The sequence below is a fragment of the Synchiropus splendidus genome, chromosome 8 (genome assembly GCF_027744825.2).
Source record: "Synchiropus splendidus isolate RoL2022-P1 chromosome 8, RoL_Sspl_1.0, whole genome shotgun sequence".
In the NCBI taxonomy this organism is placed as follows: domain Eukaryota; kingdom Metazoa; phylum Chordata; class Actinopteri; order Syngnathiformes; family Callionymidae; genus Synchiropus; species Synchiropus splendidus.
This window is the reverse complement of record NC_071341.1, coordinates 6,250,676-6,274,495: the sequence shown is the minus strand read 5'-3', so window position 1 is coordinate 6,274,495 and position 23,820 is coordinate 6,250,676. Positions and strand designations below refer to the sequence as shown.

Here is a 23,820-nt window from a genome sequence, read left to right as displayed (position 1 = left end):
ATGACAAAAGGAGATGTCGATTTTTGCCCTCCTCTCCACCTCCATTTAAATTCAAATTCATAGCTTACACTTCTTTTACTATGCCCCCTGCACCCCGACATGCTGACCTTTCACTCACCTGACAATGCCTCTTTAAACGTGCCTGACTTTTAAACGGCCGGAATTTTAAAACATGAAACATGATACCTTCTGAATTAGTTTTTTTAGTTCCCACCACCACACTTTTTAGGATTAGATGAAAAGGTATTGATATTCTTTTTTGAATCTTTCTCTATAGCACTTCTCCTGTATGTGGCGGAAGTTATATTTCATGAGGACACGCATCTGTCTGAACTTCAGAGTAACAACCATTGAATTTCCTTTAAACATCAATCCACTGTTTTCTGGTGACAGATACTTTATAATGTGATCGCCGCAACATCTGCTGATGTAATCCGTAATTATGTCCACACATATTCAAAACACTTTTGTGCAGTTGTATCACAGTGATTCGGCATAAATTGAATTGTGTTTATTTAGTTGTTGCGTTCAAGTTTCTTCGACCTAGAAAAAAAAGTCTGTTTATCCTTCAAATATTTGCTGAAGTGACGACTTAACTGTACTCCGGAACATGTCATACTACATTTTTAGACACCCTCCTTCGACTTATTGTTGTATTATTAACAAATCAAAAGTCGTAAACTCAGTAAACATGCATGCTTATTTATGACGCAACATTGAGCGGCACAACGTTGACCTTGGCCTCAGTACCCTCGATCACAAAAAGGCCCGCGGCTTGGGCGTAAACTACGTCACAGTTGTTAGGAAAATAAGCAGGTGAACAAACACCCCCTATATATATATATTCATTAGTCAGACATACACAGAATATACGGGCGAGTAAAATACAATTTCTTTGCACGCATTTCATATATTTGATTCAGTCTTGCTAAACTAAATGTCGTCAACGATGATTTTTTTTTAACGTGCAACTACTATATTGAATTTTAATTCGCTTTCCATAGTCGGTGATTTACACGACCTCATGAACACACAAATTCCGACAATTTCTAGTATTCATTTCCGACTTTGCGGACGTGCAGCAACTTCCGTGTTTACAGTTCATGTGATGAAGCGCTGCATTGGATCACGTGCATGACTGACGTGTACACGAACAAATAGCTATCGAGAGCTGGGTAGGCCACGCCTCTATAAAGTTTTACTTGGTGTCCTTGCAGCATTCTGCTAGTTAGCAACAAGAAAACAAGGTAAGCTCGTCCGTTACGCTGAAATACTGTTTTGGTTTCTGACGGCTTCTTTTGTATTCTGACTCTTTGTACCTCAGAAATGTTTGTATTTCGCGTTGGCGTTTTTTACCACAATGCGTACACTGTGGTAGGACAAAGGAGTAGGAGGCTACAACACTGACGTAACGTAACTTGAGAGTGATCTGCTATGAAGTTGCTTTGCAATTGTTTAGTTTATTTACTGATATTCCGTTTTAGAATGTCTTTAAATGGCTGCTTAAGTGAATGTTTGCAATGGCTACCTGTTCGGAGTTAGTTACAGGTACAGGTTCGTCATGTTCTGTCGCAGTTTACTGTCGGTCTCTGACCGTGTTCTTACTTAAAAAACTCATCGAATTATTATTCGATATTTTACTCTTTTTTTTTCAATTGGATAATTTTCAACGCACAACTCAAGTGTTAGCAAATATTGGTGTCGAAGCAGTATTCATTTCTAAATCTGGGGTTTTGTTTCCTGTATATTTGTTGATAACATGTTAAGCATATTAGCATTATGGACAATTAAGTAAACCACACGAACTTGTTACTCGGATATTTTCAGATAATCTACGAATAAACTACCAAAGTGCCATCAAAAAAATCCTATCTAATAAATGAAGGCTGGTTGTAGTCAGGGGCTTTTAAAATGATATTGGACTGAAGAGGGTCTCTGTCATAAATGTTTTCTCTCTGTTTTATTTTGTGAGTATTTTGTGTTGTGGTCCTTGTTTATTGTTTTGTGATATTACTATTTTGTTACACCCCTACTGCTTAGTGGTGGGATCACTGAGGAGTGCTGATATGATAATACATGCTATGCCCAAGCTTGCTCAAGCAATATAGTTTGTTTTTGGTGATAAAATACAACTGCAGAACCATTATATTTACATACTATGACGAGCAAATGAAACATTCTGGAATGGTTGAATGCGCCAAGTTGTATCATCTCACAGGCAGAAGGCTGTCAAATAATGACCTAAACAGTACATCACGCATTGTCATGTTTTGTCTGCTCTCAATTACAAAGTTTCTCCAACAACTCATCTCACTGTACTAACCCACAATGAACAAAATGTTGGCCCTCTAGCCTCCATTGATATGTTTTATATTAGCATTCATTTTGCCCATTAACAGAATTTTGGTAAGTTTAAGATGTGAAAGTAGTTATCATGAATAACATGGTTTGAAGTTGTAGTTATTACTCATGCAGCTGCTTTGTACAGGTAGAAGTGGCTGTACTTTCGAAGGAGAGAATGAATTTGAAAGGCGTTGCGCTGTTCAAACAAATAAGCAGCCTAAAGGACTTTTTGAGTTCACTTTGGTCTCCAGCTGAAACTCCCTACACAGGTTACGATCTCTTCACAAAGATGAAACAATGTTTCAACTGTTCGCATCTGACAATCCAGATGTCTAGAGAGCAGCTGGCTGTGGAGCGAGCTCGGGCGTCCTTCCAGAGTGGGACCACAAAACCTTTGGCATTTCGGATCCAGCAGTTGAACCGTCTCCAGTGCTTCATCTCAGAGAGACGGAGCGACATTGAAGATGCGCTGAAAAGGGACCTCAATAGGGTGAGAGAGTCAGAACGTCGACCAGTCACTTGTGTGTACATATCGATTGTGATTGGCAGTTTTCATTTAAGATTTAACATCTGACTCATTCTGCCTTTAAATCATATGTTGATACTAGTTCTTTTCAATTTAGTAGTGTTGTTTCTTTTGCCTGAGGTCATTTGCTAAAACAAAATTATGTGTACAACTTAATTGAATTAATGGTGAGCGCATGTTTGCAGTCACACATAGACCCTGTCCTCAAAGTAGGTTGGTTAGTCAAATCTTAACCCAAGGTGCTGTATTTTAATCTGTACACACCACTATTTTCAAAATTGTTGCAGAATTTTGTCTTGCAACAGCTGAATATTTGCACTCCAAGTGTAAATGGCAGATTAAATTGTATATGGCAAAATATTTTTGCATGACTCGTCTGCTTTATATAGTATAGTAGAGCATTTTAAATAGCATTTTATATTGCGCATTTTAATATTTCTTTAAATGACACCTGGATGTCTTGCACCTCAACTGTGTAGTTTTTGAAAAATTAAGGCAGTTCACTTCCCTGACTGTTATGGCTCGCAACCTGGCCCAACACACTTCAGAACTCTTCACATTTCATCCCATTCTTTTTTGTAGACTGCCAATGGAACAGTTCTATATGAGACACTGTTGCTGGAGGGGGAGATCCAGCTGGCTATTGACAAAATGGCCGAATGGACAGCTCCTCGGCCCGTGGAAAAGAACCTTCTCACAATGGCAGATGATGTCTTTGTCCAACCTGAACCTCTGGGGGTGGTTCTTATCATTGGTGCATGGAACTACCCGTGGGCTCTTACTTTGCAGCCTCTAGTGGGCGCTATAGCTGCAGGTACTAGTTCAACTCATATTTGGACATTTAGTTTTTTTGGTTTTTCTACAAAATGCTTAATTTGTTTTTGCCTCTTTTTAGGTAATGCAGCAGTGATCAAGCCCTCTGAGATCAGCTTCCACTCTGCCCAGGTCTTGGAACAGCTGCTCCCTCTCTATTTGCACAAAGTGAGAGTTCAAAGGTCATAATCGAAAGCCCATGCCAAATAGTTTTTACTGACCGTACATTGTCCTGACAGGATCTCTACCCAGTAGTGACTGGCGGTGCGTCCGAGACTCAGGAGCTGCTCAAGCTTAAATTTGACCACATCTTCTACACTGGAAGTAGCACGGTGGGAAGAGTGGTGATGGAGGCAGCAGCTCAGCACCTCACCCCAGTGACCCTTGAGCTGGGAGGGAAGAGCCCCTGCTACATTGACAAGAACTGTGACATCAGAATTGCCTGTCGGTCAGTAAAGCTTGCCTTTAAAGTTTTGCCCGCTTCATCATGTTTGATCAGTTTACCTTTCACTGCAGTCGAATTACTTGGGGCAAGTTCTCCAACTGCGGTCAGACATGCATTGCGCCAGACTACGTTCTGTGTGAGCCCTCCATCCAGGAACAAGTGGTGGAGGAGCTTAAGAAGAGCATCAAGGTTGGTCTTCATTTTACTCATTTAAAGTTATTTGTTTTGTGCTTGCCATGAGCCGGGTATGGAAAGTGATACACTGCTCCGGTCTCCAGATGTCCAAGCTTTGAACCTCGCACACTTTCAGTACAATGCACCTGATGTCCGACAGTGTCCAACAGTGTTTTGGCGACTGAGTCCATTTATTATCATACTGGTGGCTGCAATTGTATATTTACACTACACTTTGTTTGAAGACACATATGCTAACTACACACCAGTCTGCACCAGTCAAGTTGTGGAAGCAGTGTGTGAGTGTGGATCCACCCTCCTCCCTCACCCACCCTACTCCTAGACCCTTTCAACTTCAACTCCATGTGTGGAATTTAAAAGGCACTGTGTTAAAAAAATAAACATCTATTTCAGTGTAAGACTCTAAACTATTTGATATCCCCTGGTAACTAACAAGCAACTACATGATACCACATGGTTTTGTTTCTCTTGAATGATAACACATATAATATATCACAACAGGAGTTCTACACCGATGACCCGAAGAGCTTTGAAGACTACGGTCGCATCATCAACGTGCGCCACCATCAACGTTTGATGTCGATGATGGAGGGGAGCACTGTAGCCTATGGAGGAGACAGTGATGAATCGCAGTGCTACATTGGTAAGTGAAGACCCAGTGTCTTGATACTGCTGCTGCATTTGTATCACAACAGGAGTGACAAGTTTTAAATGACCGTATCATGGTTATTTATGGCACTTAAGTTTAGGATATTAAAAAGTTTCCTTGTAGGGCTGGGACTTTAATGCTTTAATTATTTTCTTACAGGAAATGTTATTAATGTAGGTAACAGGTTAATTGTGTGTAAACATTTTTCAGTTCACAAAATTCAGGTCCACCACATTACAAAGTATGATGTTATAATGTCGACATCCACGATGAGGGAGATGAAATGAAAATGTGGCGATGGATGGAAAATTCAAGTTTAAAAGATTTCATGACAAAAGCACAGACAATGTTCAAAAGAGTTGACTCATCACTGGAGCACGTCCACCCTAGTGTTGAAGCTCATGTACTACTTTTGCTTTTAACATGTTGCCTCATATTCCTTCTTTATTTCTCTGCAGCTCCCACAGTCTTGAAGGACGTGACTGGTGAATCAAAAGTGATGAAGCAGGAGATTTTCGGGCCTCTGCTGCCCGTCATCACTGTGAGCGACGCGGACCAGGCCCTGGATTTTATCAATGAGAGAGGGAAACCGTTGGTCATTTATGTGTTCTCCAACAACAACAAGGTAAACTGACGCAGCGTATTTGTTCTTCCAGCCAGAATCCTCAATACACACCCTCCCTTTAATATAGTAAATACGCTGATAATTATCAGAACACCAGAGTTTATTCAAGATCAGTTTCAGTGTTATTCTGAATAATATCTCATAATTTTGCAGGACAGAAGTAGCATTGGGAACATGTGGTACATTGTATGACATTTCTGTATTAATATAAATGCATGATGATGTCACTTTTTTCTGTTTCCATTGTTATAGTTTTGACTAGTCTGATCTTGTTCATCTCTGTCCTCTGTCTGCTCACCAGCTGATCAAAAGGTTCCTTGCTGAGACTTCTAGTGGAGCACTACTGGCGAATGACTGTCTGGTACACTACAGTGTCACTGCTCTGCCTTTTGGAGGTGTAGGTGAGTGGATGAAATGAACTTTTTTATTATAGATTATGTTCACCACTGAGGTGGGAGAGAACTTTCTGGTTGGTATCTGAAGCATAAGCTTACAGAACGAAAAAATGAATGATAGGGTGCTGCATGTCTGACAGAACCAATTTACACTGTTATATTTAGAGAATTTATGAAAATGTATTTTCTCTCATCAGTGTTTTTTAGTATTTACATTCATGCAGCTGTCTTTAAGATGAAAGGCGGTAATTGTTGTGTCCGTGGATCTGACTTCCCCCTGACTTGTAGGTTCCAGTGGGATGGGTACCTATCATGGCCGCCACACCTTTGACCAGCTTAGCCACATGCGCAGCTGTCTGATCAGGAAATTGAACATGGAAGTGGCCAACAACTTGCGGTACCCCCCTCACACTGATAAGAAGCTGAGCTGGGCTCGGCTGTTGCTGTTGAAGAAGTTCAACTTAGGTCAGCTGGGACGTATGGTGCTACTTGCTATAACTGCTGGAGTTGCCGCATACGTGGTCAAGTTGCTGAAAGAGAGGTATTAGTGAAGAGACATGAGGTCAAAGGGCGTCGCTGTATTCCAGCAGGTAATGTTGATGCCATCATATATTCACATTATACAGATCAAGAGCAGCCAACATTAGGATGCAGTATATATCATATTATAGTGGAAGTGGATGTTATAATCAATCTCATATTTTAAGTTTTAAAAAAGACTGTTACTGCTCCACATTATAACAGAGTGGATTCCTCGAGTCATACTGCAGTCTTCATTGCAAATTTATAATTTGTGCTTTTGGTTGTCACTGTTTCAATGTGTGAATGAATGACAAAGTCCTTTTGAATAAATAATTAATTGTATTTATCATCATCTAAATTGAATTGTCAATTGATAATTACCTGCTTGTTACTTTAGTTATTACAGAGAGTTATAATGATTTATGTGAGCCACACAATACCTTCATATGCGAAGTGATCATTGTCATCTCTAATGTCCCAATTTTTAAGGAGTTGTCTGTTTCAACCATTTCAAGACTTTCAGTTTGGGATTGGTGTGAAGCTTGATTGTGTTGTGGTCTTTGGTCTGACACACTTCCTTAAAATAATTATAACAATATTTTGGGATACCAACAGCCCGTGGCCATGAATGACTCCAGTCTTCTCACTTGCCTGTCCATCACTTCCATGAACACTCCCCTCTAGTTTCTTATATTTTTGACTGTGATAATATTGTCTAAGATAATATTTTTGACGTATTTCACTCACTTATTTTATTTTATTGATACCGGACGCCACATAAAATTCCTGTTACAGTTTTGCATCACTGTTCAATAAACATGTCTCTGCTTCGGATTCTGATTTTATTTTTCTTCTTCTCTTTTTCATCCAAAAAATGTGAACATGAGGGTTTGGTTTTGTTTTGGCCAACATTGTTTTTCCCACGTTGTTCAAGGTAGGATTTCCCTTACACAGCCACTGTCTTCCTTTCATACTGTTGCAGTTTTTTCAATATCCAACACATGAGTTTACCTAGCGGTCCTAATCGTCCATTATTCAGCAAAAAATGTTGCGTCTGTGTGCTGCAACTGGGCACCTTTGCTAACTTACAGTTGTGGATTATCACCATAAGAAATGAAAATGCCTAGAATGATCTGATGAACAAGACGATGCAGTCGAGTGGCTCTCATGTCTGCGCGTGTCTGTGTGTTGCTTTTTGGATGCTGCATTTGCTCTTTCAGGCATTCACTCAGTAATAATACTTCTTCACAATCAGCAACCGTGTGTAACATGAGGAAACTTCCTAACTGTCACTTTCCTCTCTTACAAACATTCAGTTATGGAGCTCTGAAGAGAGCAGATCAGAGAAGAATACGCTCGATGAAGATCCACCTATAGAAAGCCTCTAACTGCCAGTTCATCAAAGACGTTTGTCCAGATACTGAATTATGTACTATTGCTAGCTGCAGGGTTTACAGTTAGTATCCTCAATATTTGTCCTTGCAGATTTTGTCCAATTTGTTTTCCTGCACTTGTACAAAAAATACTCTTAACTATTCAGATTGTGACCGCGCTGTATTTCTGAGAGCTAAAATGGAGTCTTTAATATTCAGTATTAAACGTGCTGCAGGCTCATACAACAATAGCTTTGTCTCCAGCAGACAATCTCCAGTTGTTCTTATCACATAATCTAACCCCACCTCTTTAATTACCCAGCATGCCCCACTCTCCACGCCTCAATGGCCTCTTTTGTTGACGTCCACTCTCTTCCACGTGAACCTTTGTCTTGTTTTAAATGCAGGTTTTTGTTGTCAGTTGCATTTTCATTCAGATTTCTTTTTAAGAGCCATATTTGAAGGCACTACATAATATATGACCTGAATATACAATCTATAAGGCATTTGATTAAACAAAAACATGTACAAAAACGTATTGATTTATACATAACTTTGATCAATATTGATAAAATGTTACAAAGTAAATAGTGAAATTAGCTCTGTTTAGTTTTAGATAATTCCCTATTGTCACTAAAAAATGTAGTTCTGTGTTATATAATGCAACATAATATTTTACATGATATGATCTAAGATATTAAAAAGACAAACCTAAAATAACTTCTGATGGGATAGTTGTATCGACATGGTCGACTTTGTCCCTGTTGTAGTCTTTGTTTTTCTCATGCTTCTGTCTCAGGAGTAACTTCAGTATCAGCTTCAGATTGGCTGCTCAGAAGAGAGTGGTCGTATATAGTTGAACATTTTGACTTGTGCTTCAGTAAACTGATCGTGGGTCAGTACAGTTGAGTGATGGGGAACAAAAGGACTCAGTCTTGAATGTGCGCGTGTGTGTGACATCTGAGCCACTCTCAGATCAGTCAGCAGCCTCCCTCACTTCTCAAACACAAACTGCAGCACTTGCATCTGATTCTACTCGAGGTAAGGCATCATCACTACTTATTCTTTCTTCTTGATTCTTTTTTTTCTTCAGGCACAGTTCACCCCGAAACTTATTTATTAGACACGTGTTTGGCCCTTGTCAGAGCTGGAAGGTTTTTGAACCTTTTGTCTGATGTCTGCTTTTTTGGTTTTCGTCGAATGTTTTTTTTATGTCAGTTTAATAACAGTTTATCGTAAAAAATATATGTTATATTTTGATATGCTTTTGATTATAATTTCTCCTTATTTTACCATGTTTAATGAAATGCTGTTGTTGAACTTAGTTTGTCTCTTACAGCATCATGCAGTGGAATTAACATGTTGACGAATATTATTACTCAAACTATACACCATCTTTACTCATGTGGATAATGTGTCATAACTACTTCTGTGAATCATTAGTGCTTTTTATATTCACACTATTTTCATTCCAATAATGGTGGATCTGCACCAGTGGCTTCAACGACACACCTTTGTATGGTCTTCAACTTAAAGATCCAAAATATTTCGTCAGCACAAAAATAAATTTTTGTTGTATGTTTCGAAAAAAAAAAAAAAAAATACCGTGGTTTGTACTTATAAAAATTAGGACACACAAAATGCAGGTTTAAGTAAAGCCAACTGAACAAGTAAATATTGGATTAAAAATTTCTGGTTGTAAATAATGAAACACTAAAAAACAATAAGCCACATGACATACAGCTAGAACAATCTTATCCAATTCATTCAAAATGACCCAAATTTAACCACACTATACAACAAAAATCGACCTGTCTCTGTGACTCTCAGGGGTCTCCATGGAGCGTCAGGTGGTCCACCGGGCCAGAGAGGCTTTCTTGAGCGGTCGGACCCGCTCTCTGGAGTTCAGACGCCAGCAGCTGCAGAACCTGCAGATGATGGTCACTGAGAGAGAGTCTGAGATCGCCACCGCGCTCAAGCAGGACATCAATCGAGTGAGTGGACCAGGGTGGGACTCCCTGAGTATCTTAGGTTGTGATGGAGCCACGAGGCTTCATGAAACCATTTGAACCAAGTGTGCCAGCTGCTGAACTCCGATAATGTGGACTCTGTTTCATGACGCCTCATGGACCCATCACTACACTGTCTCTTCTGTCTCTCTGATGGTGTGTGCCCCCCAGAGCCAGTACGACACTGCTCTGTTGGAGCTCATCAGTATAGAGAACGAGATCAAGTTTGCTCTGGACAAACTGGACAAGTGGACATCTCCACAGCCGGTGGAGAAGAACCTTCTCACAGTGTCCGACGAGGTTTACATCCATCCCGAGCCTCTGGGCCTGGTGCTCATCATCGGAGCCTGGAACTATCCGTGGGCCCTCACACTGCTTCCACTGGTCGGCGCCATTGCTGCAGGTAGACACTGCAGCTCACTCATCCGTCAGATCCCCGTGCAACAGATTCTCACTTCTCCCTCACACAGTGACATTTGTCACTGTTGGCCTTGGCTTTTTTGACCTAAGTTGATGCAGAAGTCTACTTTCAATCTTGAGTGTTGACGCATTAGCTGAGAAGCTGATGAGGCTGCAACAGTGTCCTCATTGTCAGAGCTTAGTGGGTGGCACTCGCAGTCTAAAAATGATGTGAAGTTTTGCTAAAGCAGTTGTTCAAGTCGTAAGATTTGGGGAACATTGATGAAGCCTCATCAGCCCATCATTATACACTGGACTACATGGAGTTGTAGCCTCGTGGGAATCTGGCAAAGGTCCCATACCCATGCAGTCAACCGTAAATAACTCAAAAACACCCCACACCGCTACATCATAACAAAGGACATTTTAAACATGTAGACTGAGAAGTTGGGAGTGTTGTCCAGTGAACTGTTCTGGACTGAACTCAGCAATCCTCCCATGTGAACATTCTCGGCCTCCCACCCGCTCGATCGCTGTGCAACATCATCACACTCACACACACTGACTTGTCTCCCTGCAGGCAACGGAGCTGTGGTCAAACCTGCCGAGCTGAGCGAGTACTCGTCCCTCCTCCTCCGAGCGCTGCTGCCCCGCTATCTGGACATGGTCAGAACAACGGCTGCTGTTGTTGCCTTCTTCTCTCGCTCTGAACTCTAATGTGTGTTTGCACTTGTGGGGAGAAGATGGACTCCCGAGGCCAGTGTCTGCAACTCATGTCTATGCAATGATGCTTCTCTAAATCCCCATAAATCCAGTTATACTGCATCTTGATATCTCTAACGCTATGACAATAGTAATAATAAAGGAGAACAGTAGGTGGCGCTTGATGTGGATGGTGTACTGATGTACCTAAGTGAAACTTAGTCATTACCTGAGTTATCTAGAGTGTCTACTTGGGACTTAAAACTGCAGGCTCTTCATTTGAGCTGCACTTATCAGCAGTCATAAGCAGAGATTTTGATGACTATCCAGTTATGACCCACTGCTAAACCAGATAAATTCAGACATAACAAGGTGGAATTCTCACATCTTCTTCTCTTCTGGATTGTTTGCAGGATCTCTACCCCGTGGTGACCGGCGGAGCGTCAGTGACTCAGGAGCTGCTGAAGCTCAGATTTGACCACATCTTCTTCACAGGAAGCAGCTCAGTGGGCAGAGTGGTGATGGAGTCTGCTTCCCGCTACCTCACCCCTGTGACCCTTGAACTAGGAGGGAAGAGCCCCTGCTACATTGACAAGAACTGTGACATCAGAGTGGCCTGCCGGTAACTCCTGTCTCTCACTGTGCAGCTCTCTGATGACATCATCAGTCTGCTGGTGTTCTGCATGCGTGGAAGCTTTTTGCTATAAGTGCCGCATCAGCTTGGATGAAAATGTTGCTAATGTGTTGTTGAGTTCCATTTTACGCAGCATTTTCCACAATTTAAATTGTTGTTTTCCGTTGTGTTGAAAAAAGCCTCCAGAACTGGATGAGTAAAATATAGTTTTATCCTTAGTTGCCAAGTCTCCAGTGATGTAGCACAGAGTTGCCTGGAGGTTGAAATAAAAACCCACACAGAGGGGAGGTGGTCATCATGTCTGGATGCAGCTGGAGGAATTTCAACTCATGGACAACGTCAGCACTCCATGCATAGTGATGGGCTGCTGAGGCTTCATGAAACAGTGGCCTCATTTTCAAATCCCACTGGATGGCACTCACTGATCTGTAATCTGAACAACCATTTCAATTAAACCTCAGATCATTTTTAAACCAAGAGCGCCACCTACTGTGCCCTAAAATCACGAACACCCTTACACACACTCACACACACACTTCATGAAGCTGCATCAGCCCATCACTAACCAAGCATTTGGAAGGCCAGGGTTGGGGAGGACTTGTTTCCCAAGGAGGGATAAAGCCGTTCGAACAAAGGGGACAATTGTCCAGATCCAAAGTATCTAGAGTAACAGTGGAGGAAAGCAAGCATTCTCCACCTTCATGTGGATGTGGGCTGACCTTGGAGTCTTATCAAGGGGATGTCTTTCCCAGTGGTCATCATCTATGACGTCTGACCAGTGGGAACTGGCATCGGTTGCACATGAGAGACATGACCCAACATACATGTTGTGTGTCCATCTGCTTAGTTACTTCAAAAAGGGACAGTCTCGGGATCCAATTGGTTGACGTACAGAGTTGCCTCAAGAGGCATTGCTGCAGAAGCGCCCTTGTTTTTAGCTAAACATTAAGGACCTTAAGGTGAAGTGACATCATCATCATCATCATGTTCCTGCTGAAGCTGTTTCTCTCTGTGGGAAAACATCATGAGCGTGTCAGTGAAGGCTGACTTCGATTTGACCACATAATTCTTCCAACACCAGCCATGGCACACGTTTGAAACATGAACTGAGTATGAGGCCACTGTGCTCCAGGATAGAGTCTGTGCGGTTGTGAATGAGGGCGTACAAGCAGCGGCAGCTGAGGTCTAGTCTGAGGTTCCCAGCTGGTGGTCCTGCTGCGCTGTAGACTGTAGGAAAACATGGTGGAGCTCAGTGAAGGAACGCTGGGAGACAAAGCTGCGCCCTTGCTGTCTGTGGGCTCAAACAAGCTGCCATGTAGACGCACTCTTGAAAAATAGAATTTTGTGCTAATATGTTTAACATTTCAGAATTGTAACCGTTTCTCCTCTCTATGCAGCCGCATCACATGGGGCAAGTTCATCAACTGCGGTCAGACCTGCATCGCTCCAGACTACATCCTGTGTGAACCCTGCATCCAGGGCCGCGTGGTGGAGTGCATCCGACAAACCTTGCGGGTAAAGTGTCCAACAAAAACATTATGAACATCATGAGTTTGTAAATAATGCTCTGTGTACCCAGAGTGGCAAATATTTAAATCCTCTTGACCTTTGCAGAAGTAAGGGAAGATCCATGTAAAACTTTCTTGGATGCTGTTTCAGGAATTTTATGGAGCTGATCCCAAACTTTCCCCAGACTACGGTCGCATCATCAACCGGCCCCACTTCAACAGAATAATGAGTCTGATGGAGGGTTACGTTCCTGTGGTGGGGGGCCAGAGTGATGCCTCGCAGTGCTACATCGGTGGGTCCAGTTGAAGAGTTGGGAACGGAAGCCCAGGTGACTTGTTTTGACCCATGTGAACTGCGCAGCTCCCACGGTGTTGAAGGACGTCCCCCCTCAGTCCAGGCTGATGCAGGAGGAGATCTTCGGCCCCCTGCTGCCCATCGTGACCGTCAGTGACATGGACGACGCCATCAGTTTCATCAACGAGAGGGAGAAGCCTCTGGCGCTCTACATCTTCTGCTCCGACAAGCTGGTGAGGAGGATGATCCGCTGCGGAAAAATGAAGTTCTGAACATTTCCATCCTGCAGAATGGTGATGAAGAGTCACAATTATGATGTGTCCATGCTTGAGGATAATCTCACTGGAATAGTGCTGTTAAAATAGTCTAGAAATAATTCCTGATTCAGTCTCCTCAAAACAGGTGAGGAGTCTAGAACGATCATCAAAAGATCCTTGTCTGAAAATTCAGTTACAATTCAGTCAGAGACAGTTTGAGTAAGGCTGGGAGAACTTGAAGAAATGTGAATTTCTTTGTTCTTTGTCAACGTTGGAAACTGATATATGCATTCTTCGTCCATCAATCATCCCTCCTTGCACATCCGCTGTTCATTCATCTATTCATTCATCTCTTGTCCCGTGGCCCATCCCTTCGTCAACCTTCCCATCCATCCGTCCATACGCTCACGTGCTGTGCTCACTCTCCTGTCAGGCGACCAAAAGGATGATTCAGGAGACTTCCAGTGGAGGGGTGACGGTGAATGACGTCATGATGCACTACACTCTTTGTTCGCTGCCATTTGGGGGCGTTGGTGAGTAACCTGGAATTTTAAAAACACTACACTAATTCAATGTCATGTTTAGTGTTTCTTCATTTATTGTTCTGTAAATGTTAAAAATAAGTCATTTCATTACTGACTAATATAATAATGAAGATGTTCCAGCAGAGGATCCTTTGTCAGTTGCTGTTTTTGAATTCCACTGTATTTACTTCAACATTGACAGTGGGTTTATTGAAAACATGAATGTGCCCAAACATGCAAATGATGCTTCTACAACTCAAATTTTTGAGATTGAATTTCACATTTAGAAAGCTTGTTATAACATTTTGTTCATTCACCCACAAAAATGAGGCAAACACTGCGTTTTCACAGGAGAAACTGTGACGTGAGCTTTTAATCCAGGTCAAGAGCATATTTGTGACTGCATCTACGAAGCTTTCCTCTTAGTTCTCCCTGTTGTTGGAAGCAAGTGCACCCACGACGGCTCTCCTGTGTCCTCAGGTCAGAGTGGAATGGGCCGCTACCATGGCAAGCACACCTTTGACCAGCTCAGCCACCACAAGGCATGTCTGATCCGCTCGCTGGGCATGGAGAGTGTAAACCGGTCGCGGTACCCACCCCAGGACCGGAGACGGGCCCGCAAGGTTCACATGGCGCTGCGGTCCCCCATGATCGACATGTCTAAGAGGACCTACGTGTGGGCCGTGTGCATGACCGTCCTGACCGTGGGTCTGCTCATCACCCTCACGGTCATCCTGCTCATCGCTGCCGGACTCAACTGTACCTGCTGGTACTGGAGGGGGTTCTACAATTAGAGATGGGACCAAATATGGACACCTGAATTTAGGAGATTCTTCTTTCTTTGTGTGTGTGGTTTTGTTTTGTTTTTTACATTTTGTACAAGTCTCACATCCTTTCTTCTTATTTAAAATAATGATTTGTGTCATGTTATCTTTCCATTGAAAACATTCTAACAGAAGTGTTCTGTTCAGATGTGATCAGGTTTCTGTAATGGTGCGATGCTGTCACTAGATGGCGCCTCAATGCCGTCGTCACACGGTACCTACTGTACGTCGTCGTGTTACGATCAGGCAAATGAAATAAACACCGTCAAGTCTGTTTAAAAATGACATGATTATCTGTGCGTTTGGCTCACATTGACGTTCAGTGTGAAATAAAAGCTAGAGATTAAAGGGGTTCGTCATTCTTTGTCTCCCACTCACTGAAACATAGTAACTCAAAGAGGCAACTCAAATATCTTCAGTTCAAAATAGCAATAGTAATGACTGCTTGAAACAAATCTCAGAATCTCAGGACTTGATGCTGAGTGGTGGAAGCAGCCCTCACTTCATTGGGTTGCTGCTGGACTTCATTAGGGATCAGCAGCAGCTGAGACGCAGGTGTGATCCACGTCGGTTGATTTGACGGAGGAAGTGTGTGAAACGGTTCTGCTCGCACTGATGAAGTCTACTCTGCTCCTCGCGTTCTTCTCCCTCTGGTGCTCCCGGCTCACCCAGGCCCGGACCCTCAGTACAACGGATCAGTCGTACACAGAGGCCGACCTGCTGAGACCCGACTCGGAGCCCTCAGAGAGCTCTCTTCACCACCACTCCAAACGTCAAGCACTCACTTGGAAGTTTCCAGAAGACCCAGCGGAGCCAGTCAAGAAGCTTCCTCCTGCTTTTAGAGTCCAGCAGCCGACAGTGAAGAGGGACCGGGTGGGCTTGAGGTGCGGCCAGAACAAGATCCAGGTGGAAGTGAGTCAGGACCTGCTGGGCCTTGGCAGGCTGGTCAGGCCCAAGGAGCTGACCCTGGGCGGCTGTCCACCTGTGGAGGTGGACCAGCTGGCTCAGGTTCTGGTGTTCGAGTCGGAGCTGCACAGCTGTGGCAGCAGACTAGTGGTGCGTCGCCTGCTGAAGCTCACTGAGAGTGTTGTTCTTGTTCCTGAGTGTGTGTGTGCTGGTCCTCAGATGACTGAAGCTGCCTTCATCTACGCTTTTGTACTGGTCTACCAGCCCGAACCCTTGGCCACAATCACCAGGAGTCAGAGAGTGATGGTTGGAGTGGAGTGTCACTACACGAGGTGATGCCGGAGCACAACGTTTTTTGAAACGACCTCTTTTAATAAGCCATTTCAAATAAAGAGAAGTGTTTTTGTTAGTTTTTGTTTGTTGCTTTGCTTCTACCTAAGTGCTGAATATACTGTGGATAGTGGTGCCTGCAGGAGGCTACACATTCTGGTGGTGCTGGTTGAAAAGTGTGCCGATTTCTTTGTAACCTATCATTGCTGAAGAAAAGGGTTCAGTAGCTGAACTCACTGGGAAAGTCAAAGCGAAGCCACATTCTCACTCACCAGTGAATAGGTTTGTACATAGTATTTCTAAAGTGATTTCTTTCAAGTTCACAATCACAAGTCTGTTTTAAAGACAACTGTTTATATATTAAATGTTTCATGAATGATCCCATTCCGTGTTGCATTCACTGTCCAGAGAGGATTTTTTAAAGATTTCAATGACTGCAAAGGTAAAGGTAAAGTCTGCACCATGATATAGTCAGAGTAATGACAGTTTTGAGCTTGCCATTAAACCCATAGCTGCTCATGGTTGCCTTGAATCCAATGTGTCTGTTTTTCCTGCTTGTTTGTCCAGATAAGCGTCATGGCCGCCGTGGTGATGAAGGTCACCATGGCTCCCGCAGCAGTTCCATGACGGATTTATTATCAGATAATCTTGGATGTAATCGACCATCTTCTGTTGTCACACAAACACCTGCCATCTGTTTCCTTCATAAAATATTGATAAGGGGGGAGCAGTCAGCGCCACCTCTGTCATCGTGGCGATTACTTGGACAGTAAACCAGCAATACTACAGAAAATGTACTTTTAACACAGAAAAGTACTGTTAAAAGCAAAAAAATGGGACTTTGAATCCCATGACAAAGCACTGACACATGACATCTCCATACACGGTTCGTCGCTGGGCGTCTTGAGTTGAAAGAGCTTGAGAAACCCAGACTACATCCCAGAGTTGTTGCTGAATATTTTTCTAGCGTCAGTTGAATCTGATGCTGTGAGTTGGCTGTAAATATTGATAGAGGTTCACCAGTTCACCATCTGCTCGAGGGCACAGATGAAGCCCTGGAGGCACTGGTTTGATTCATCTCAGTCATGCTCAGTCATGTCTTATTCATCTCACCTCCCTGAGACAGCAGCACTGAGGTCACCTTTCATATGCTTTTGGTCACGTGGTGAGTCGTGGCACAGACCTCTGACTCCTGTTTGTTGCTGGTATTCAAGAGAAGTTTGTTTGCAGTTGGCAGGTCTCGTGAGAACAAGATCTGTTTTTGTGATGATATATTTGCTGCACAATCTGACCTTCAACTTTAGGTGTCACAAGGCCCAACTGAGACTCGGAGCCTTCAGATCAGAGGCAGTGGTTCCCTTGTTGGTGACTCCTCAAGGGACAAGGCATGATCAGTAGAGACCAGAGAGTAGGACAACTGACAGCTTTTGTCCACTCATGCCAGGATGAACACGCCTGCAAGTTTGTTTTACAATGCTATACTTTTTTTTTTTTGCTGTGGACATTGTGAGGACCTATTTTATTTTGAAGTTTTCATTGTCAAATTAATGGATTAAACTTGATAAATTCAACCAAATGGTTCTAGCTAAGCTAAATGTCCTCATGGGGAGATTTTTTTCCCCCCCAAATCTCTGCTCTGTTCTGCTTACTTTTCTGGATCAAACCCAGTATCAAAGTTCACAGCAGCGATGATGATGCTGCTTTTTCCAAAATAGCTTTGACTCAGTCGCTCATTGTGCACTAATGCTGTGGTTCATGTCAACTAGCTTTCCTACTCTCCCTCTGCTGCGCAACAGCAAGCTTCACCAGGAGGAGTGGATGCAACATGTTGACCAGGGAAGTGGGTTTGATTAGGTAGCGTCACTCTCAGAGGAAATGTCCAGTGGAGCCAGATGGCCTCCAGCTTGCCAACCTCGTGACCACACTGCAATGCAGGCGCAGACGTCTTCTGTTCACTTTCAGATAGCTCTGGTGTATTTATTCAGGCAGAACATGGAATGCATACAATGACTTCAGTCTGAGAGCCACAAACACACAGACACAAAACCCCGAGTCCCAACAGGCACAAAAGCACGGAGAGGTCAGCAGATTTAAATAAAGTCACCAGACAAGTCAACTTGAGGCGATCGGGGTAAGACTTTCCTCCGAGGTGAGACATTTCCCTGACAATTTTATCTGAAGCTGAACAGCTGTCATAGGTAAACCCATAGAAAGGTGGACCCTTGCCTCTGTTTTTGCATGAGGTCAGACTAAAACTATATCATGTCATTTTATTTATCCTGTTTCCATTTTAGACAGTACTGGTTCACATTCATGACTACATTTTTGTTACTTATTTTTGATTGCCATTTTAGTGTTTTCCTCAAAATGTATTGAAAGAAAATTCAAAACATATTTTTGAAATAAATTGCTTTTTCATCGTCGATGTTTTTTATGATGATATGATTTTATTATGATTCCTATTCAAATAAGATGCATGTACAATGATTTTTATAGGATTCATGCCATATTTACCATATGTTTGCTTCCATTGAACCCGGTTAAAGATTTTTTTCGGTCACGTTTCCTGGTCATTGTCGCCTTTCTTTTGGCATGATGGTCCCTGACAACAGTCAGTTTATAGTGTGGCCCTTTAGGAAATGTAACTGTCCTCCTCTGAGCTAAAGCATGCTGCGCTGTGTTTTGTGAGCAGAGAATAGGAAAGATTCATTCCTCAAACACCCAAAGACACAAATGTTACATCAGCAATGTTCTAAATAAATGTGAACTGGAAAGCACAGTGTGCCTCTGTTAAGCAGCTCATTCCACATGACCTCATAAGACACCTCACACAATCAAATTAATAAAGCAACTTCTATTATTCAAGAACTGTGTCGGCGTATTCGGATAACAAAGCCCCTTGACTGGAACATTCTCGTGAAATGCATATTTCTGACCACTGGGCTGCCAATGAAGGAACTTAGCTATATACCCAGATCATTAACATTCAACCAGCTTTACCTGTGAAAAAACATCAATAACAATACAGTGTTTGCATGATGATGTATTTTCTGAAGTCAGGTTCTCTGAGATCTGGGCGCCATCGCAGCAACAGTTAGACGGTAGAAAGGTGAACAACGATTCCAACAACTAAACTGACCTCCAAGATACAGTCACCTATCTTTTGTTCCCTTATTAATGTTTCCTGAAAATATCAGGAACCTATTTCAGCATTAACCAAACTAACAACTGTTCAACCTATTTGGTTCACAGGCAAAAAACAGAGCATATTCACATGTAAAGTAAGTTCATGAGTAAGTGACACATCTATGGAAAACTCCTATCCACTTCCACCGTGACAACTTGGAGGTCAACTGATAAGATATGAACTTACAGGAGGAAGTGGAGCCACAGCAGCGTCTCCAGCTGATAATGCTGAAGCTGTCAGTTAGTGCAGCGTCAACCTCAGACCCAGTCAAACCTGTCAAGCGTGTCAGAAGAGTTAAGCCTCCCCTTAATATTCACATGGTAGAACCCCTGCCATGGCATCATCAGATGCTCCTGACTGCAGCACTCTATCGTCGTGATTGAGCTCGAGTTTCAGCTGCGAGGCCCGGGACAGAGCCCTGGCTCTCAGGGGCATTAGCAGAGTGGGGAGGAAATACAATAAAGTGTCAAGGCCAATTAAACTGGCCATGTGTTTCGGTCCAGCGCGCCTGTTGCCGGATTATTTGCAGGATCAGGGTTCTAGGAAAAGTGCAGTCATTCATTTTGCGTAATGCTGGAGGACGTCTGGAGGGGAGCAGAAGGGTATCACGTGGGAGACACCCCCATTCTTGTCTGTTACTTCCTATACCCCCACCTGAAAAGAACTCTGGCGCTCAGCGCTCCGATTTCCTCCCACCCAAAAGTGTATAGAGATCAATTGATGACCTTTAAATGTCCACAAGTGTGAGTGAGCCCTGCGACAGCTTAGACACCCGCCTCTCACATCTACGCGGCTCTGGCCCCAGCAACTGGAATACGCTGAATGGATGAATAGATTTGGTCCCATGAACTCATGTGAAACCTGAGGAGATCACACGATTCAATAGCAGAGCTGTTTAATAGATTGCTTTTAGCAATGGCTGCCAGACTGACAACTGCAATTTGCTGTTGCTTGTAATGAAAAAAAGCAGTAATCCTGGTACATCTCTGCAGTCCTGTAATGACAGGGTAGCAGCCGAGATGTGCTGCGTGGACACAGGCCAGAGAGTCACATGGCTTCAGAAGAATATGAATAGATTCCTCGCCTCGCTTCTCTGCCCATCTTTAATGGACTTGCTGTAATGTGTTCTGCCAGGAACCACTTGTTGCCGCGTGCACGAGTGTATTATCTGCTTTCTCTCTAAAATAGCACACGATCAAGCGTATTCATGCTGATTCATCCAAACTGTGTGGGCGAAGAGCAACGTTTCTTAGATGTGACAGTTGAATTGACGAAGCACACAGGGATTTTTGTTGTGGCCGTGTTATTCAGTTATTTACTGTGCATTTACTTCTCATTCTGTTAAAGAAAATATGGACATGAATGGAAGGATGGTTGATGGATGGCAGTGCCACAAAGCACCCAAACATGGAAGAATGATCAGGATGAGCCTGACTGGCAAAGAACGGAGGTCATCCCTTCCTCTTCTCTGCAATTTTCAGACAAATCCCGATCTTACAACTCCCTGCTTCCTTTTTCATTGGTTTTGTTTTTTTAAAAATACACCTGTTTGTATATGCTCTTTGTTATGTGCATAAACTGAGCAGTATTCTATGTAAGGTAAGTGTACGAGAGCATGCGCAGTGCATTGCAGCAGCAGTATTGTCCGGGATGACTGCAACTATATTTTTGCGTCCACCAGAAGACAAACCTTGTGAGTGAATCTGGCCAATCTAAAACTTGATGCCGTGCTGTAACGGGTTCATTCAGAGGGGTCAACATCAATCTCTCAAGGGGCCCAACAAATGCCAACTGAACCATCTATAAATGGCACTTCTGTGAGGGAAACAGTACTTTACACACAATCTATCTGACCGCATTGTAATCACTGAAGGCTAATACAAACAGGACAGTTCACTCTGGCGACTTATGTATGTCATTCATTTGCATGTTCCTGGCCTGAGTGAAAAGACTGAAAGCACATGTTGTGGTTCATTGGTGTCATCACAGTGGCTCAGGTGGTGGTGTGGCTCATCCCATTATAGGCCATATTTGAATGCCGTTCTGGGCCACTTGCTGTCTCAGTGTTCTCTACCAAGACCTCTTACCCACCTGGCCTTGGGTTGGAAGCCATGAAAGAGAATCTTTCTTAAGATATTTCAGAGTATTTTCTGATATATATATATATATCACATTAATGGGATGCCCAGGCCATTCCTACTATAAGGGTTTTCTGATCCCATCAGTTACAAGTGGCCATAGAAGGCTGCTCCTATTGCCCAAAACTAAAATAAATGTTGTACATCACTGTTTATTGACAGCTAACATCACTGTTTCATTCATGCAAGATGTTTGATGGTTTTCCAAGAGTCAGAGAACAGTAAAACTACCGCCCTGTCCACCAACACAAGACCTTAGTTTTGAAGTTGTTCCTGCATTTCAGCTTTGTACTGTGTCAGACATCACTGTTTTGTAGTGAACCTTGTGGGTGAGCTCCCATGCTCAATGTATTGTATAATAACAGCAGCAAAATGTTCCGCACTCAATTGGAGAATAATAACCTGTTCAAGTAGGTTTGAGGGTGTTCACGAAGGTTAGTAGTCAAGTCTGCCTCATCATCTCATCTCATGCATGCTGAACCCTGCTCCCCTTTCCAGTTCTCAAGAGTGGCTCTCTTGAGCCACCCGAGCCAATTGTTGCAGGAAATAGTGGGCGACCAATGTAAACCAGGCACAGTGTTGATAATGGAGGGGAAGATGAGGAAACCAAGTGTTGGTACACTTATCTGAAGGTGGTACAAAAAATGATAGCGGACCACTCTGAATTTTAAATTTGACAGCCATGGCCAAGTTTCCTGGATGGATGGATGGATGGATAGATAGAACATCAATACTCATGTTGATACGTTCACGAGCACACATTAATGTAATAATCTCATGGAGGAAATGCCGTTAAATCTGGTCACCTGCTTTCTGGGGCCAGACTTGCTTAAGTCTATCATGTTTTTGACAAAAAGAAAAAACTCTATCTCTCTATCGCCACTCCTTAGTGTAAGAGCATTGTTTTTCTGCACACACACTCTTATCACTTATCACTACATGCACATCTGACTCCTGCTAAGAGCCGGTCTCTGCTGACCGTTGACGGTTTGTGAAACCAGAGTGTCCACGGTAATGGCGTCATTGATCACAGGCCAGCTTTCTTCTGTCGCTGACCGCACGGCTCTTCCAGAAGTGATAAATAATGTGTCAGTGTGAAGGCAGTGAAGGTCCTGATGCATTACCATATCAAGTTTGTGCAAGCAGGGGGCGACGAACATTGGGCTTTCAACTCATGCACTGATGGCAAAGTTTCTGAAGACGTCCTAATAGTTGCGTAATGGCTTTCCTTGAGTGAGAAAATGATCACTGATGTGAAAACAACGTATCTCGAGCCATCGGTGGACCACTGAACAGCAGCCGCAAGTAACAGAAACAAGAGAGACGGGTTGGTGATATGTCATGTGACTGGGCCCTTACGACTATTGGTTTAGGAGCAACCACATTCAGTTATTTCTATTAAAGTTCATCAACGTTCAACACAGTGCATCATAAAATAAACAATGGGAAAAATATGAGAAATACACATAGTCATTTAATACAAATCAAAACAGGCATGTTAAAGCTAAACATATGTTCTTATGGTGGTCTAAATACAATTAATAATATTTCTGCTACATTATACACTGGCATGTGATTTTGTAGATGTTTAAATTATCATTGAAATGTGTTCTCAGAGTTGTCCAACTTAATCTGTCCAGGTAAAATGTGTTCCATATAAATCACCTTTTCACTCCTTATCCACTGTTTCAAACATAGTGACATGAGTTTCCTTTAGCCATTTGAGAAAGCGGCTTCATAATTTCGTTTAGGTTTCACAAACCTACGTTTGTAAGTAATGCAGCGTGACACGTGCCTGTGGGTCACTACAGTTTACTCCCTAAGTCCAAACTCATCTGGAGAAGGGCCAGTGTAGACTGCCTGAGGCCAACTGTTAGTAGAACAATGAGATGACTGAAAAGAACATGAAGGTGCACATCATAAATATTAAATGTGACAGGTGTCAATCACATTTGAAGATATTTTTTATTTTACAGTCAAACTTTTATTGACTTTATTAGAACCACTGTGTTTTTCTGACAATTATGTTGACAATTATAGGTTTTGCGACCAACTACTGTAGTTATCCCATCATTCCTCGCATGAAAAACATGCGTTTTATTAATAATTAAGATTAGAAATGCACTCGGTTCAGTTGCTTCGCTTCACTTTCAACGATGTACTGTGCGTTTAAGTCCTAGTGGTCCCGCCTTCCTCTAGGTGAACCAATGAGCTCATCGGA

The 23,820-nt window shown here is 42.8% G+C and overlaps 2 protein-coding genes across 4 annotated transcripts; both read left to right on the top strand.

The window, feature by feature from the left end:
• Positions 1 to 1,173: 1,173 nt before the first annotated feature.
• LOC128763836 (aldehyde dehydrogenase family 3 member A2-like) lies at positions 1,174 to 7,347 on the top strand. Of its 2 annotated transcripts, none has more exons than XM_053873061.1 (10): positions 1,174 to 1,247; positions 2,672 to 2,833; positions 3,452 to 3,683; positions 3,765 to 3,850; positions 3,922 to 4,130; positions 4,199 to 4,316; positions 4,824 to 4,965; positions 5,430 to 5,596; positions 5,898 to 5,997; positions 6,280 to 7,347. In XM_053873061.1, the coding sequence occupies exons 2-10, from the start codon at positions 2,672 to 2,674 to the stop codon at positions 6,537 to 6,539; spliced, it is 1,476 nt and encodes a 491-aa protein (XP_053729036.1). In that variant the 5' UTR covers positions 1,174 to 1,247; the 3' UTR covers positions 6,540 to 7,347. The 2 variants fall into 2 exon arrangements, with proteins under 2 accessions (XP_053729036.1, XP_053729038.1); XM_053873063.1 differs by lacking the exon at positions 1,174 to 1,247 and adding an exon at positions 1,512 to 1,548.
• Positions 7,348 to 7,486: 139 nt separating this feature from the next.
• Positions 7,487 to 15,368, top strand: LOC128763835 (aldehyde dehydrogenase, dimeric NADP-preferring-like). Of its 2 annotated transcripts, XM_053873060.1 has the most exons (10): positions 7,487 to 8,927; positions 9,717 to 9,880; positions 10,067 to 10,298; positions 10,875 to 10,960; positions 11,410 to 11,618; positions 13,028 to 13,145; positions 13,290 to 13,431; positions 13,500 to 13,666; positions 14,124 to 14,223; positions 14,695 to 15,368. In XM_053873060.1, the coding sequence occupies exons 2-10, from the start codon at positions 9,725 to 9,727 to the stop codon at positions 15,006 to 15,008; spliced, it is 1,524 nt and encodes a 507-aa protein (XP_053729035.1). In that variant the 5' UTR covers positions 7,487 to 8,927; positions 9,717 to 9,724; the 3' UTR covers positions 15,009 to 15,368. The 2 variants fall into 2 exon arrangements, with proteins under 2 accessions (XP_053729035.1, XP_053729034.1); XM_053873059.1 differs by having other exon boundaries at positions 7,487 to 9,880.
• The last annotated feature ends 8,452 nt before the right edge of the window (positions 15,369 to 23,820 follow it).

What these genes read in the sequence shown, in the direction of transcription:
- LOC128763836 (XM_053873061.1), top strand. Translation starts at nt 2,672, where the DNA reads ATGTCTAGAGAGCAGCTGGCTGTGGAGCGAGCTCGGGCGTCCTTCCAG. An exon ending in TGAATCGCAGTGCTACATTG is followed by an intron (nt 4,966 to 5,429) that starts GTAAGTGAAGAC and finishes ATTTCTCTGCAG; the next exon opens with CTCCCACAGTCTTGAAGGAC. An exon ending in TCTGCCTTTTGGAGGTGTAG is followed by an intron (nt 5,998 to 6,279) that starts GTGAGTGGATGA and finishes CCTGACTTGTAG; the next exon opens with GTTCCAGTGGGATGGGTACC.
- LOC128763835 (XM_053873060.1), top strand. Translation starts at nt 9,725, where the DNA reads ATGGAGCGTCAGGTGGTCCACCGGGCCAGAGAGGCTTTCTTGAGCGGT. An exon ending in TCAAGCAGGACATCAATCGA is followed by an intron (nt 9,881 to 10,066) that starts GTGAGTGGACCA and finishes TGTGCCCCCCAG; the next exon opens with AGCCAGTACGACACTGCTCT. An exon ending in GACATCAGAGTGGCCTGCCG is followed by an intron (nt 11,619 to 13,027) that starts GTAACTCCTGTC and finishes CTCTCTATGCAG; the next exon opens with CCGCATCACATGGGGCAAGT.